Genomic DNA, 16940 nt, shown 5'->3' on the forward strand with positions numbered 1-16940 from the left:
CCACCTTATGATGTTGGCTTCTAAAAAAGCAACAGCACACTGTCTTTTGAAAGTTTCAGAATAAATCCAGAATTTAAGAATCAAACATTTGTTAAATTGGATTATTGAGAAGTTAAAATATTTGAAGAATCCCAACGGGATAGAGTGTGCGGCCCACACCGCAGGCAAAATTGCCTAGGTCTTTCTTCACATCAATCAAGGCTCTGTCAGTTACTTCCTCAGCAGAACAGCAACAGAGGGGGGAGGTTCCAGCACCCGCTGCAAGTACTAGCGGCATGTCAACTGGCTATTGCATACACCAGGGTCTCAATGGGGAGACTGCAGCTGCATTTCGTGGCTTCCTAGGACCAAGAATCAGGTCAGCAGGGAGCATCGGTCACCATGCCCCCATGCTTACAGCAGGACCTCAGATGGTGGGCCCAGGAGGAGAACCCCAGGGTGGGTAGGCCCTTCCGACCCCCACAATACAGCATACCCTGACAGATTCTTCTCAAGGGGCAGGGTGCGACCCTGGGGACACAGGCCGTCCATGGCTACAGTCTCAGACCGAACAGCAGAACCACATCAACTGGCTAGAATTGATGGCCATTTGGCTCGCACTGAAGTCTCTCATTCCAGTAATCCGGGGCAGAACAGTATGTATCCAATCTGACAACTCCACCTGCATGTTTTATCTCAACTGGCAGGGTGTGCACCAGATTCCCTCCTCTTTGCCAGTGGATCCTAGACAGCTGGGAGTGGGCCATTGCACAAGATGTGTGGATTTCAGCGATACATCTACCGGGAGAGTCCAAAATTGAGGCGGACAGGCTCAGTCAGTTGGGCTGCAACTATTACAAACGGCAACTGAATGGGACAGTGCTCAAGGAAATCTTCAACAAATTGGGGCAGCCGCCACAGACCTGTTTGTGACAAAGCGCAACAGGACTTGTCAGCAGTTTGCATCTTGGGGCGGGGATCCCTTGGGGATGCGCTTCAGATACCCTGGGATGGGATGTGGGCGTATGCATTTCCAGCCACACTGCTCATCCACAAGGTAGTGAGCAAGATCAAGCAGTCGCAGTGGCTGCGTCTCATCCTCATTGCACGACGGAGGCCCGCAAGGCCCTGGTTCTCTGACCTTTGTCAGATGTCAGCACAGCTGGAGATTCCCTTCCCACTCGAAAAGGGCCTCTCTCCTTGCGCAGCAGGGGGGCACAGTACTAAACTCCTGCCCAGAGAGGCTAGCCATAGCAGCATGGTACCTGCGGAGAACTCCAACATCTCCAGCTCTCTCGTGACAACCTGGAAATCATACAGGAAACCAGGAGCTTATCTACGATAAAGTACAAAAGCAAGGGGACCAGGTTCTGCCTATGGCGCAAGGAAAATGGTTGATCCCCCTGGCCTGCACTCTGGACCAAGTCTTATCCTTCTTGGCCCACCTGGCTAGATCAGGGGTCCAAGTGGGCAACTGCTGGACTTAGCAGCCATTGGCGCTTGCGGGAACTCAGACGCGGCTACCTTTTCTTCCAATCCGGTCGTAAAGAGGCATGTGACAGGTCTGACCAAACTGCACCCGCCGGACAAATGACCGCGCACACACTCTGGGATCTTAAGCTGGTGCTCAGTGCCCTGGCACACAAACCTTTTGAACCCATGACAATGGACATCAAGCTAGTCACGCTTAAGACTGCACTCTTAGTGGGGCTCAGTTCCGCTTGCAAAGTCAGCGAGATACAGGCATTAGTGGCTTTGGAGCCATATACTAGTTTTCATGAAGACTCCATTGTGCTCCGCACGCACCCCAAGTTACTCCCGAAGATGGTCTCATCTTTGCACATTAAGAGATAGTGCTCCCCACGTTCTTACCAGACCGCAAGGATGACGCTGAAAGGGTTTTTCAATGCCTAGACGTCAGGTGCACATTATAATTCCATCTAGACAGGACGAAGGCATTTCGCAAGACAGACTTGTTTGTCATGCTCGGCAGCTCAACGCTGGGTCAGCAAGCGTTCATAGCTTCCATAGCTAGGTGGATGACTACAAAGATACAGTAGGCATACAAGGTGCAGCATAAGGATCCGCCAAAGGACATGCATGCTCATGCCATCAGGGCAAAGGCAGCAACGTGCCCTGGCAGGTGATTAGCAGGGCGGCAACATGGGCCTCCCCATCAGCCTTTTGCAAACATTACTGCCTGGGCACCAATGCCAGGTCTGACGCAGCATTTGGCCAAGCAGTCTTGCATAATCTTTTCGCATAGAGTGGCAAGCTCTCCTACCCAGGGCGGTTGTATCAGTGGTAATCGCCCATACAGGATGGAGGAAATGGGACGGGACGTATGAGTAATTAAGTGTTACTCAGTGGAGTGACTAAAGTACTCCTAGTCCATAGCGCACTTTCCTCCATACGTCCCACCATCGTCCCCCATCCCCCGCCCTAATAAGAGCAGCGAGGTTGTTCAGCATAATACAGCCGATCGTCAAAGGGGACTGAGATGTGGCACCAGTGAGCGGGGTTAAGGGAGCACATGGCTGCAAATTTAAAGGGAAAGTGTTTATTCTGGCGAAAAAGGGTTCCTTGCCCATCCCTCGCATGGGACGCCCATACAGGATGGAGGAAAGGGGAGTATTGACTAGCAGTACATTTGTCACTCCGGTGACTTAGCAGGTGGTTTTGGCGGTCCCGCCTTTTCCACACTTGGCTTGCTTTTACTCGACTCTCGATTCGTGGTCGATCTATGATGATCGCCCGAGGAGGATTTCCTTTCCTTTTCATGCTTTTTTGATGAAGGTGATTTCTTTGACGAGGAGTCTCTAGTTGAGTGACTTCCAGATGACTCTTTTTCCGTTGGTCGAGATTTCTTCGCCGGTGGTTCTGACGAGGTAGCGTGGCGTGATGTTTTCGCCGACTGTGTGGAGCCTACCTCCGAAGGGGGGTATGCCCCCGCTCCATCATTCAGCCATGCCACCAGTCGTCGACTCCGGTCTTTGAGGGTTTTTTTTAGAAAACCCTTTGCATAGGTCGCAGTTATCCGCCGAATGATGAGGGTGGAGGCAATATATACAATCCATATGTCCGTCCCCCTCGTAAACTTTTTTCAAGCCGCACGTCGCGCATGGACGGAACAGCGCTTTTCCTGACACGGAGGACATTTTCTTTACTCAAATTCCAATAATGCAACCTTGTACAAAATAGTAAGACAACGCGAGGAGATCCCACTACTTTGGAGACGGTTGAAATCTGAAGGGGAGCCGCGGGGGCGGGCCTCTTATACTGGGACGGCCTACGGAGCATGCGTAGGCGGGTCCTAAAAGGACGTAGATAGGACACAAAAGTGTCGGAAGTTTTCCTATTGGAAAAGGCTATATGTGTACCGAGGGGTCCCAGTCTGACGACGGGGAATATTCTAAGCATGTGAATCCATGAAAGATCCAATGCTGGAGAAAAAGGGTTCCTTGCCCATCCCTCGCATGGGACGCCCATACAGGATGGAGGAAAGGGGACTATTGACTAGCAGTACATTTGTCACTCCGGTGAGTAACAATTTCTGCGTGTGTGTGTGTGTACATTTGGTTTGCTCTGTGCAGGTCTTAAAATCATTTCTGCATTTTCATCCTCTGCTTGAATTTTATCCGAGGGCTGGTGATTACCTTGTTCCAAGACAGTTACACATGTATGAAGGTGTTAAGGGGATTTTGAATGAGTAAATGTGCAAATATTTTGTGCGCGTCCCCTTGTACCTCAACGTATGTGCCTCCTCCTTCATCCGGGCCAAAGCGTCAGATTTTCTACACATACCTCCACCACTAAGCACCCAATTACGGGAACACTTTCTATGCAAGGCTCATGTTGTACAGTGTTCCTTGTATAAACGCTACTCACCTTTTCCAAAGGTATGCCGAAATTAGCACATGCATATGGGCATGAAGTATTTCTTAAACCACCCATCCATCAACCTTGTGGTCTTATCCACCACTGGATCCCTGTGTGGACCCTCAACACTCTAATATGCAATGCATTAAGTACAAAGAAAGAAAAACTTAGTAGAAAATTGAGCCACGTCTGTTCCCTTCAACTTTGTTTATTGATGTACTGAACATGGAAAAAATACAAAGGATGCAAACACAAAAGAAAAACATGTAAAGCTTCTTAAATACCCAACAGAAGATACAGTCTATTCCAACAGAGAATAAGTCATACTGTACAAATGTAAATAAATAACTGCCTTACATTTGATGTAGTGCTCTGATAAACCATATAAAGTGAAGCTCAGTTTTCATGCTCTCAATGTATTAATCTGCTGTGCCAATATAGAATATACCAGCTGAAAACGTTGTTGCATTGCAAAAGATATGTATTTTTAATCATATGTTAGCTTTTAGCAGGTTTTCAAACTGCTAGTATGCCACAAAAAACCTTTACCTTGATACAACTTTCATACTTTCTCATTGACACAACAAACTAAGGTGAAGAGAAAAATGATCTCACTTGCGCAATGGTTTTCACAGTATCAGTACTGCACTATACTTAAAGAATACATGAACTATAAATTTGAAAGAGCAAATGAAAAAACTCAAAACCTCTGCAAAGTTAAACATACAAGATATGCATATATACTATTTATGTGTTCTAATGGGAAGCATATGAACATATTTTTACAAAAAGGACCACGATATAGTTACAAGTGCATCATGGGAAAGGGGTAGAGTGCCTCCAGTTTAGCTTTAAATTTATGAGCTAGATGCAAATCGGAAAACCTTTGATATTGCCTTTTTAATATGGTAAAGGCAAATTTGTGTTCCCCAATAGTAAAGGATCATACAAAGTTAAATGTCATAAACATACAAGTATCTGTGGTTTATCTTTGTAAAGAAAAGAAAAAAACAAATGTAAGGAACGCTTCAAAAAAGCTTACTTTCAGAACAGCAAATATGTGAACAAAAATGTAGCATCAATATAAACATCCCAATCTGGACTATATACAGACAAAACCAAAACGAGAGCAAAAATATGCAAATCTGATGCACTGTAATTCAAGTCCCCAGGACAGCAAAAAGAAGCAGACCTCAAGGAACAAAGTCATAATAATGCCCCTCACAAAGAAAAAACAAAATGCATACAGAAAACATTCAAAGTTTAAACATCACTTGGCATATCAAGTAAAAAAAATATAGCTGAAAGTTTCATAAATGCAAGATATATTTACATCACACAAAGCTCACGTTCTCCTTGAACGGAACTCTCAAAATACGTCCAAACATAGCCAACCCAGGTGCTGCTTGGCAGCTCCTGCAGTGCAAACCCACGTGTGCAACTTCATTTGTTTCTTCAAGACAAAAACAATTCTTCAAACAATACTGCAAGTACATCACTAAACACCATGAGCTCAACATGAAGGGAATTCTTGAGGAAGAACAGATTTTATCCCCCCATCTCTTGGTAATTTATTTTGCTTGCCAGCTCTTATTTCATATTGTTTTTTATTTTTACATTTTATTTCAAAAATCACAATTTAATGTGAGCTGGTCATCACATAATAACCAGAACGATCAGACACTTCACTGATGATTGCACAAACGGAACCAACGGTGCCCACTGATTCTACTTCCATACAAAGATCTCAAAAGCATTTTCAAAATTGAAGCTTGCGCTCAAAAGCCAACCATTTTGGAAATTTCCTGGCAAGATTTAAAAGCTCACTAGGTCTCATATGAAGTAGATTTCTCAAAGTATTCAAGTGAAAATATTTGTTCCAGGACCAGTAAAAAGTATCTCCAAATTTTTTTCTTTTTCTTTTTTATAAAAATAGATGCTTTTTGTTGAAACCCACATCAAAGAGGTTATCTCTTTGGCAAGGTACTGCTGCTTTACGAAAAGATCTCCAGTAATCTTACAATGTGATTCTAGGTTTCCCACCCAACCCAACTTACAATTCGAAAACAAAAACAGATAACGTATAAATAAAAATGTACATTTCTAAATAAATATTTCTTTGCAAACATTACAGTAATGTAGAATAATGAAAATGAACACAATAGAACACAAGATAAACAAGATGCATACACCAACCTAGAAATTACAATACAAAGCCTCAATATTTACTCGCATGTTCAAGGCAATGACGTAAAACACAAAAGGTTATTCCTTAACTGAAACATTTTAAAAATGTCCACCTTCTGAAAAGAAGGCAATAGAATGCCAAGCGACAGGTCAAAATCCTGCCTCTTGTCCTTAACAATCCCCCCGCCCCACCAAAAAAACAACATTTTAACACACTTTAATTCAAAGACTAGTAAAAAAAAATCTCACATACTCTTAAAGGATGCTAAATAATAATTTGATCCCCTCTTCATTTCAACACTGAATTACAAAGGCATTCACATATATAAAGTTTCTCTTAATTGGCCTTTGTTGAATAGTTTTCATACTGTATACAAATAGACTGAGGAGAAACCATTAGGCTTTGTGCGTTTTGCTTGTTTTAAAGGAGACTTGCAAAACCCGGTCCCCCAAGCGGTATCCATTAAGGCTGGCGATCGCCATGGCCGCCTCATCATAGTTTGTCATGGTCACAAATCCAAAACCTTTGCATTTGTTGGTGTTAAAGTCACGAATAACCTTTACATTGGTGACCGCTCCAAAAGGCCCAAACATTTGCCAGAGGATGCTCTCGTCTGCATCGGGTGCCAGGTTGTAGACAAAAATACACCATCCCGTTCCAGCATGCCCGGGAATGTTAATTCCAGCCAAGCTTGTCATTCCATCAATGGTCATTGGAGAGAACCTACTAAGGAAGCCAAGACAAAGTATTAGAAAAATATTCAAAAATATCCTCCTCAGCAGTTCAATCATTTTACTATTGCGTAATAAAAACATGAAAAAAAAGAAAATTTAGGACAGTCTGAGGCAGTACGTTTTAATAGCGCTTTTAATATTTGCAATTATTTTAACGGTTTATTAGAATTAGCATTAAGGAACAATGAAACCTAAAAAAAAGAACATGAAAAACGGGGATGGGAGCAGCTGAGGAACAAGCTCTGAATGCTGGGAGTAATTAAAAGTTGCTCACTGTAGTGATCAACTTACTCCTAGTCCACATCGTCACCCCCTTCCTCCATACTGCATGGCGTTCCTCGCTAGGGACAGGAACTGAAACTTTTTTCACTTAAAAATGCATTTCCCATTTAAATGTAAAAAAGGGTGGAGGCGCAGCCACGGCTACGTTTGCTCCGCAAACCATGCCCGCTGGCACCACACCTTGGTCCCTTTTTACGTTTCAGCCAGATGCTTCATCTGGACTTTATTTTAGGGCGCTGGAGGGTGTCGAATAGAGGAAAGGGGACTTTGGACTAAGCACGTTCGTCACTATGGTGAGAAACTTAATGACTCATACAATCCCTCTCCTCTCCTCCAAACTGCATGGGCAATTACAACAGATATTAGCCCTTAGGACGGGTGAGAGGGGGTGTGGGGTGGAGGATTGAGGAGGAAATGCAGTATTATGCAAATAGGTTCCTCGGCACTGCTTAGCCGAAGGCCACATCAGAACTGGCGCTGCTGTCCAAATAGCAGTACTTTCAGAAGGCAGACAGAAGCCCATGTAGCTGCGCTGCTAAAGACCTGCCATGGCACTTCCCTTTGAAAAGCCACTGCTGTATCCTCTGCCCTGACAACATGAGCATACAAGTTTGTTGGACATTCCTTATTCAGCCATTATGCTATGCAAGCTTTTGAGGATTGAGAGACTGGGTTTGCTCCTCCGAATGTTAAAAGGGGCGTCCGACTTGCAGAACACCGTTTTCCTGTCCAGCTAGTATTTCAGAATTCTTCACACATCCCGGCAGTGTAAAACCTTTTCCGCTTCAGAGTGGATTGGGAAAGAATGTTGGAAGTACTTTGTTCAAATGAAATGCTGTGACCACCTTTGGTAGAAAACATGGATGCGTGTGCAGCACAACCATGTCCCTGTGGAAGGTAGTCTAAAGTTCTGTCGCAATGAGCACCTGGATCTCGCTGACTGTGTACTGAAGCGAGACCACCCAGCAACAACTTTTTAATAGTCATCAGATGTACCAAGTGGACATCAACTCAAACGGCTAATGCGCAAGAGCGTTTAGCAGCACATTGAGATCCCTCTTCAACACTGGATTTGATGTGTACTAGGTGTTTTTTGTATGTCCCACTAGCTGCCGGTGCGTCAAGTCTATACCTGTACTCCCGACTATACCAGAGAATGAGAGCACATGGTCCAGGGTGCAGGAGATATGAACTATACAGTTATCCCTTTCCCAAAAGCAGACCATTGACCACTTTCTTTTTGACAACTCCTGGTCGAGTCCTTTCTCACCTTCTGGATAATCTGCAGATTTTCCTCTGATAACTGCAAATGTTGAGGTGTTACATATTCAGGTATCTAAAGATACCAAGCTGCTAGGGCTAGCTTCTCTGTGATGGATGGACTACTGCACCCCCTTGTTGAGTTAGAAGATTGGTTCCCATCCTGGGTAGAGGAATCCGGCCCTGTAATACCACCTGAAGTAGGTCCCAGCACCAAATCCTGACTGGCCACTGGCGGCCACTAGTAGAAGGCGCAGCCCCCAAGACTCCTGGTACTTCCGCATCACCCTCTGGATTAGGAGAGTTGGCGGGTAAGTAAGGGCCCAAAGGCTGTCCCAGGCAGGTTGTAGAGCATCCCTTCAGAGATAGCTTGACGTTGCCCATCCTAGACGCAAATTGCTCACACTTCTTGTTCAGGTCTTTGACAAAGATCCACTCTAGGATGGCCTCATGCTTGGTATATGTCATTTAGGATTGCTCCCATTTGTAGTGGTCACATCCTGCGGAGCCCGTCTGCTTCCACATTGCTGTCCCCCAGGAGGTGGACTGCCGACAGGTGGATGTTGAGAGATGGCCCAGTCCCAGATCTGCATGGTCAGTCTGCGTGGGAGGGTCGGGGATAAGTCTCCTGGGATTGAGTTCAAATCAAACGGGAGCACTATGTACTGGAAGTGAACTCCCAGAACAGTAAAGCTGAGGAAACGCCTGTGAGGCTGACAAATTGGAATGTGTAGGTAAGCAACCTTGAGGTCCAGGGAGCGTATCCAATCTCCCTCGCACAGGGACTCCACTAACAGTGCTGGCATGACCATCTTGAATTTTTGAAGGGGGAGGTTGCGGAATGACAGATAGGGCACCATCCTCGAGCCAGCCTGTTTTTTTTTTCTGAATGGCGAAAATACTCAAGTAGATTGAACCTCCTCAGTGGCTCTGGTCAAAGAGCAGTGACGTCTGCCAGGAGAGTTGATAACCCAATCTGTAGCAGGGGAGGTTGGAGGGACAGAAGGGATGGGAAGACAGAACCTGTCGAGAGCAGAGAGATCAATGGGTCTGAAAAATCGAAACACCAGAACTGAGGGTGAGGCAAGCCTCCCCCCAAAACCAGAGCGCTGTGGACCTATGCAAACTGAGCAACCTGTCAAGTTGCTGCGCTCCTGAAAGCCCCAGAATCCACCAACTGAACCCTGCCCCGTTTGCCCATACCGCTCGACTCGCGTCGGCTGCACTGGGACATGGGGTGGTGTGTCTGGGGCACCATGTAGCACTGGGGCCCCATGTGGAGGCAGTAGCAACAGTACTTGTACTGGGGCTGCACCGACATGGCAGGCTGTACAGGTGATGGTGGCATGACCTCATTTATGAGGCCCTTTAGAATCCTGCCATCTGCTAGGACCTAATGAGGGTCTTGAATTTATCAAAGAAACGTTCATCGCATGCTGGTGTTGCCCGGTGTGTTAGCAGCAGGGATAGGCCTGCTGGCCCATTGCATGAGCTGAGCATAGCTTGCATCCGTGTACCGCACCGACAGCTAAGGCATTGCATATGCCATACATCATGGTGTTTGTGGATTCATTGACGACCACTCTACCAGTGGGGGAAAAACAGCTGGACAGAGGGTGCAAATCCCTGTGAGCAGAGGGCTGGGAGGACGTGTTCCCCATGTGGCACCATTTTGTATCCTGAAGCCGCAGGAATGAGTGGGAAACTTTAGTCTGGCGGTGGTCCTGTCTCTGAATTGCCCTCACGCTGCTGCTCAGTACTAGTTTGCACTTCAGATATCGATCTGGTAGGCTTAGTGCCCTGGAGCTTGCACTTGGTAATGCCTGTGCAGGACTTTGTCCCCCCTCATGCCTAGACCAAGTGTCTGATCAATGCCCTTCAGGAATACTCCATGTGCCAGAGCCTTGCAGTTCCTCATTGCCCCAGTAAAATCCTGTGACCCATCAGCCCGTAGGCAGGTAGCTGCACAAGCCTCAGGCCCCGGTTGGTACCAGGATCAACACAAACCCTCCCAGTAAGGGGACTGCCCAGGAAGCAATCCCTGTCGCGGGGTGCCTTAGTGAACAGGGTACCTACATTAGGTTACCGACTCCTTAAGCTGCTCCGGCAGAGACCTAGAAATAAAGCTCCCTCCATCTGGCCAGATGATTAAGTGACAGCGGGGTATGCAGGTCGAAAGCTGAGCAGCCTATCAAGCGATGTGGATCTCCCAGACAGTGAAGACTGACAGCGTGGGGATTGGAGGCCGGGAATGACGGGCACGTACTAAAACCCACCTGAACTGACATGCGCCAGGGAGGCGAGGCATCGGAGGCCAGTGAAATTAAAAAACAAAGGAAATAATTCCTAGGGTAATGCTGAAGTGCATGGACTTACAAGGGAAAATACCTTATCCACAAGCACAGTGAAGTAGGTCAGCTCCAGTCAACGTAGAAGGGTGAACTGCGGTGTGGCACCAGAGGGGTGAGTCTTACTGAGTACATGCCTCTGCGCGTCTTTACATTTAAAGGGAAAAATGCTTTTGAAGTGAAACAAAGTTCCATTCCCGTCCCTAGCGAGGGTCACCCATGCAGTATGGAGGTAAATGGACAGGAAGTAGGAGTATTCACCGATTATAAGCAACAAGGTACTTACCTGTAAATCTTGTTCTCCAGCTAAAAAAGCACTTTAGCTTGAAGCTAAAAACTGCATTGTCGCTAGCATAGCCGATTACGGTCACTTTGGTTCATACTGCCACAACCAAGAATTCTTCCTCCTTCGCTCCATCACTGGTGGCCATCTTCAGATTTGGCCACACATGTAAAGTGGCAGTAGGACCCAAGAAGAGCCATAGAGAGGAGGGAGGGTTTGCATGTGAATGCTGGAGAAGGCTGTTCCAGAAACGGCTAAAGAACTACCTGTTCAACAAATGACACTACCTGGCATTACTGACTTTCTTGCATATATGGCAGCTCATCCGGTAACAAGCACCCTGCTTATGTGTCTTTTCTTCACTAACTAGCGCCTAGACGCCCAAGGGTTACACACCATTCCCTTCTCCTGCACTGCCTATGAGATATCAGGATATAAGATTACTTGGTTAGAGAAATAGCAAAATTCACTATTCTCCCTCACATACAAGAGCAGATTCCGATCCCTGTAATTCAAAGTGTGTGCGATGATTAGCCAGGGAGAAATAAGTTGGACAGTAAAGTAGGGTGAAAGATCAAAGTTGTCCATTAGCTTGAGCAAGTCTTCCACAAAGCATGTTCCCTTGTTATATATTTGCGGGTATCCCAAGCAGCACACATTGCCGCAACAAAATCACAATGCCTGGTCTTTGCACTTAATCATCGTTTTAAAAATTTATCAATTGTGGATTTCAAGGTGCTTACCTCATCCCCCGACTTATCATTGACTCTCCATAATCTGGTCAGTTTTTTATTTAATTTGTTGGTAGCATCCGAATCCGGAGGTATCACAGCGCTAGTACAAGATCAGAGTAGAAGTGAAAGGGCAAAAAAAACAGGATCTATGCTTAATAAAGTTAGTCCACTTAAGAGCCTCAGTCAGATTTATCAAAACACCAGGTGTTTAGACTTTTTCTGAAGGTAAGATATGTTTATTTTTGATGCAGGACGGGAGGGTGTTCCACGAAGTGGGGGCGATGCCCAAGAAGCTGGAACCGCCAGCTGGATTGTTAGATCTAGTGGTGACAAGAGCAAGCTAGAGGGGGGATCGTAGGGTGCATATGTTGGTCTTTCTGGAGAGTCGTTGATTGAGGTAGGTGGGTGCACATTGTGGATACAGCAGTGAGCAATTGTCAAGATTTTGAATTCAATCCGGGCCTTTCATTGGCAGCCAGTGGGCATCATGCCTGGTCTGTAAGATGTGGTCCATGGGTTTTATGCTCCTGGCAGCTCTTAGAGCACTGTTTAGAAGCAGCTGTAGGTACCATTGAGTAAAGCGTTGCAGTAATCCAGTTTACTCCAGATAATGGCCCTGGTGAGGGTAAGGCTATTGTCTGGTGACAAGAATTGTTTTTGCTATGATTGACAAATTTAGTGGTGTAGGCAGCGGCTGATGCAAGGGCATTGACGTGTTGGTACATGCCAAGTTCCACGTCCCGGAACAACCAGTGTTTTTACATGGCTGGAGACCAAGGTAGGGATGCCATCTATGGTAAAAGATGAAAATTCAGGGTCGAGGGTCTTGAGACAGTGGGGAGAGCCTACAAGGAGTAGTTCAGTTTTATCATCACTAAGGCAAAGATGCTTGGTCATGCAATTCTGGATGATACTGACGACAGGATTGACATTAATGGATTCTTGGGAATAGTCAGTCAGTTTTAGTAATATTGGAGTGCCGTCTGCAAAGTTGGTGTAGGGGATGCCAAGGTTGTCTAGGGTACTGAACAGGGGTTCGGTATACATGTTGTAGAGTGTGGGGGAGGAACATGAGCCCTCTGGTACGCTGTATGGGACAGGGCTAGGGTCAGCGGCCTAGTCACCAATGAAGACTCGGGATGATCGATCACAGAGGAAGGACTTCACCCATGTGATAGCTTCTGTTGAGAAGCGGAAGTTTGTGGTGGGATCACACAGGATGTCGTGAACAAGCAGATCGAAAGCGCCAGAGGGGTTGTGTAGGAGGGCAATATCACTCGATTTGCGAATGCTGTCGAGTGGAATGTTGAGGTCAAAGAGGGCTGATTGAGTACTGTGTCTAGGTCTGAATCCGGATTGGCATTAGCCAAGAAAGTTGTAGTGTTAGAGGTATGCTTGGATTTGGGTGTATACTGTGCGGTTGAGCATTGAGTAGGAGGGAGACTGTTGCAATGGGGTGGTAATTAGTGGGGCGTGTGGTATCTAGATAAGGTTTCAGTAGCAGGGTGACCCCTGCTTCTTTTATGGACGAGGGAACAATGTCAGAGGCGAACAAGGCATTCATAAACTTCACGATAATGGGCGAGTGGTTCTGAGCAAAGGTCGACTGTGTGCCAGACAGAGGTCTACTTTACAATTAGAGGGTTTGAGGAGACCGATTTTGAGATGTTGGAGATGGAGACTGACGAGAATTGGAAGGAGGGTGGAGGTAGGGAGTGGGAAGGTCTTTGTAGACCAGCATTGTTTTCCTGTGAATGGTTTGGTCTCTCAACTGGAGGGTTTTATTTGAAAGGGCTGGCTGAATAGTGGTGCACCTGGTTGCATCTTTGGGGAAGTTGCTGATGGACAAGAGTAGGGGTCTCGAGTTCTTTGAGAATGATGAAATGATGAAGTTATCTAGCGTTCTAACTTGCTTCCGTGATCCTCGTGTTATAGGTACTGATTGGGTGGAGATGATGGCATATTTGTAGGCTTTGGCCGAAGAGATGCAGGCGTCTATTTGCAGCCGAGGGGCGTTTACATCAAGGGTGCTCCAGGGTGCGTGTATGTCTGGAGGGTGTATAGTTCTTCAATGTAGTTTTAAGGGGCTTGATATTGGCAGTGATGCCATTCAGCTCGTTTGCAGATGTATGTGTCCTGCATACTTCTGATCAGTTGCTGCTTATCTGCAGATGGTTTGGATGCCATATATGAAGTCAAGGTACTTCTTTGACCCATGTTCCCAGCAATGGGCACCATAAGTAACAGATTTTTTTGTTGTTGTTGCAAAGAGTCCAAATTGCAACATTTTTAACCTCCTTCGCGGGTCATGGTGTGTAAACGTTAGGGTCTTGGCAGACATAAAGCAATGTGGTACTGTAGCAGTCAGATACTTGCTCGCATTACCCGGATCCAGCAGAAACCAGAGATCAATAATACAGAGAGAAGCCAGTCATGTTGAAAGCAATGCTCGCCGCCTGAAAACCACCAAGGTGAATGTACAATTGCTCTTCAAAATGAAAGTCCAAGAGATTAGGCCAAGCATGTCACTGAACCTCCAATCTCATATGCTGGATGGGTTACAGGTGTAATAACGGCACATACCAATTGTCTGGATCCAGAAGTTCACACCACCCAGCCACCAGAGCGAAAGAAAGCAGGTGGCAATGATTAATGTGCTCCAATTGAGGATGAACTAGACCAGCGTCCACCTAATGGTGTGCCCAGCATATCTCCCAGTGCAGTGTCTCAACGAAGTGCAGAGGAAGGAGCAAAGCCCAAAGCCAACCTCCGTCCACAAATGGACCGGGCCTACTAGCAATGATGGCGAGGCGCAAGCTGGACTGCACATCCCCAGGCATCACAGTAGGGAACCCCACTGGTGGTCTTGTCTGGCAGACACCTCCTGACCGCAGTGCAGGTGTAGCACAGTGGCTGGCAGGAGGCGAGGCTGAAGCTCAAAGCAATTCAGACTATGCTGTCCATCGGTACTCTGCCACCCCAACCAAATCACCATAGTTCGAGCCACGGTCCTGTCGTAACTGCAGTAGTACTAATTTCTAGAAAACTCCTCGGTCTAAGAGAAGGCTGGATTGGTTTGTCAGAGGTTCAAGTTAAGCTCTGCCTTGTTTGGCTGCTCAGCAGTCCCCAAAATGAGCATCTTAAAGCTGCAGAATTAGGTTTATTAAATCGTCGAAGCGTATTTAAATCTTCTGAAATGGCAAATTAAAAAGATAACTTGGGACTGCCTCTGATACAAAGTGCAGTGAAGTATTTGAAGATATATTCGATGGGAGGATCTTAGGGCCTACCCAGGTCACAGGTGGAAGGAAAAAAGCAAAAATGGAGGTGTATAGTCTACTGTAATTAAGGTGGTTTTCATTTCAATGTGTGTAGGTCAAAGCATGTGGATCTATTAAAAAAATGTCAAATATGGACTTGTAGGAACGTGTGGAGGCAGGGCGGATGGATTTTCATGTGTGGGGAGATAATTGAGGGAAGATTGCTGGCATGGGTAGAATTCAGATGCATCAGCAAACTAGGTTATCAAACAGATGCAGAATACTAGTGTTCTAATCTGTTTCATTATACCATGCATGCGAGAGCCTTAGTGCCAACCTTAAAGGCGATTTAAATGCCAAATAGCCGGTGGCAGGTTATGTATGCAGCAGCAAATAGTGCTGAACCTGCGAAAGGGTTCTGGGGAGAGGTGAATCTCTGCGCTTAGTACAAGATAAACCACTGGCCAAAAGGCTTACTATTGACAGCAATATTGCACTGCGTCTATCAAAGAACCAGTGTTCATTTACCAGGACTGTATAATAAACATTCGAAGTTGCCACTGTGTTCCGTAAAAAGTGAACACTAAAGCAAGTAAATGGACTTGCAAAAGTGTCTATTATACGAATACATAGAAAAATATAACGAAGATTGATATGCATTTGCACTTTATTTACAATCGATGGTTGGAGCACAACAAAATGCATTTTTCCTCCATACTAAGTGAAAAGGTTCACTACGCACTGTTTCCAATTAATGAGAAGATGGTTTAGTGATAGACTTGCACTGCATTTTGCAATTTACCGTCCAGGTATGTGCCTACAGTTGTGTAATACTCATTATTGTGAGATTAAGGATCAACATGCATTTGCACCTTCATTTTTAATAATTGGAGGCAGACGGCTCATTCTGTTTTTAAGTCTCACACCATGTTTAGTACGCACTGCCTCAGCATTTTAACAATTTACCATATGCTGTAGGAGTGTAAAGGTAGATCACAGGACACCATTATACTGTGATCAGGTGTGCTTGCCATTGTCATGCTATTCAAAGCATGCAATGTCAGCAGTATTGTAGCACGCTGCGTATTGTAACATTACGAGATCATGCTCAACAAGTACTACCATTTTACCCCTTCCATTTCTATATACAGCTAGAAATCCATTTAAGGTGCCTAAAAATTACATGCTTTTAATGTACCAGCATTTTATCTCTCACATTCACGGCACCTTGGAGCACGTTCCATCATTTCAATATGTGCCGCACAGTGCTTTTAATCCCATCCCCCAGTATGCACCCATCACGCATGTATGTGACATACAAAAACAAATGTGGGTTACAGCACTATAGTCCGTTAATAGTCGGCCACATGGCAGTAATCTATTTGAAGTGGCCGTACAATAATCATTAGCTATAGGTCATTGACGTACCCGAATAGTTTTGTCCGATAGTGGGATTATTGAATCTGCATGGGCATACACCATATGGACTACATATACCAGCACGGGTATTTAGACCTTGCACCTTGGCATGCTCGTTGACAGTGGAACTCGATATTGGCCACAAGTGAGTATGCAGGGAATTGGTCCCTTCTTTGTGTCCTAGTTGTAGCTGTTGCCGACACCTCCCTCCTATATACTCACTGATTGGATGCCTGGATAATGTGTGAACAAGCGACAAGTCAGTCGCAAAACGTTATGCTGCCGAATTTTAGGCATTTTGTGTTTTGGGATTTTACATGGTTTTTTTTAATATGTGCATAATGCACGAATAAACGACGAACTTTATCACTGTTTTGGACTCCGATTCCGTCTAGAAGTAATACTCAGTCTTGTGTTGGACAGGCATTGCTTGGATTTGTTCTGCTATAATCGACCAGCTATTCAGGTATAGATACACATGCACAAACATACTGCAGAGTCGTTCAGTCATGACACCTTTGTAAAAACTCTTGCATCAAGAGTTTCTTACTAGCTCCCGAATGCAGAATAAAAT

General features: G+C 45.6%; 1 protein-coding gene across 8 annotated transcripts in view; it reads right to left on the minus strand.

Moving 5' to 3' along the window:
• Window positions 1–4050: 4050 nt before the first annotated feature.
• The window catches only part of ELAVL2 (ELAV like RNA binding protein 2), a 1154722-nt gene continuing 1141832 nt past the window's right edge, over window positions 4051–16940 (minus strand). For 6 of the 8 annotated variants that reach the window (XM_069630854.1, XM_069630851.1, XM_069630853.1 and 3 more), the window contains one exon: window positions 4051–6772. In XM_069630854.1, coding sequence (XP_069486955.1) covers window positions 6442–6772 — 331 coding nt within the window. In that variant the 3' untranslated portion in view covers window positions 4051–6441. The remainder of the gene's footprint in view (window positions 6773–16940) is intronic. The other 2 variants (XM_069630855.1, XM_069630856.1) reach the window with 1 other exon arrangement.

The sequence above is a fragment of the Ambystoma mexicanum genome, chromosome 6q (assembly GCF_040938575.1).
Source record: "Ambystoma mexicanum isolate Mex_15411 chromosome 6q, UKY_AmexF1_1, whole genome shotgun sequence".
Classification (NCBI taxonomy): Eukaryota; Metazoa; Chordata; class Amphibia; order Caudata; family Ambystomatidae; genus Ambystoma; species Ambystoma mexicanum.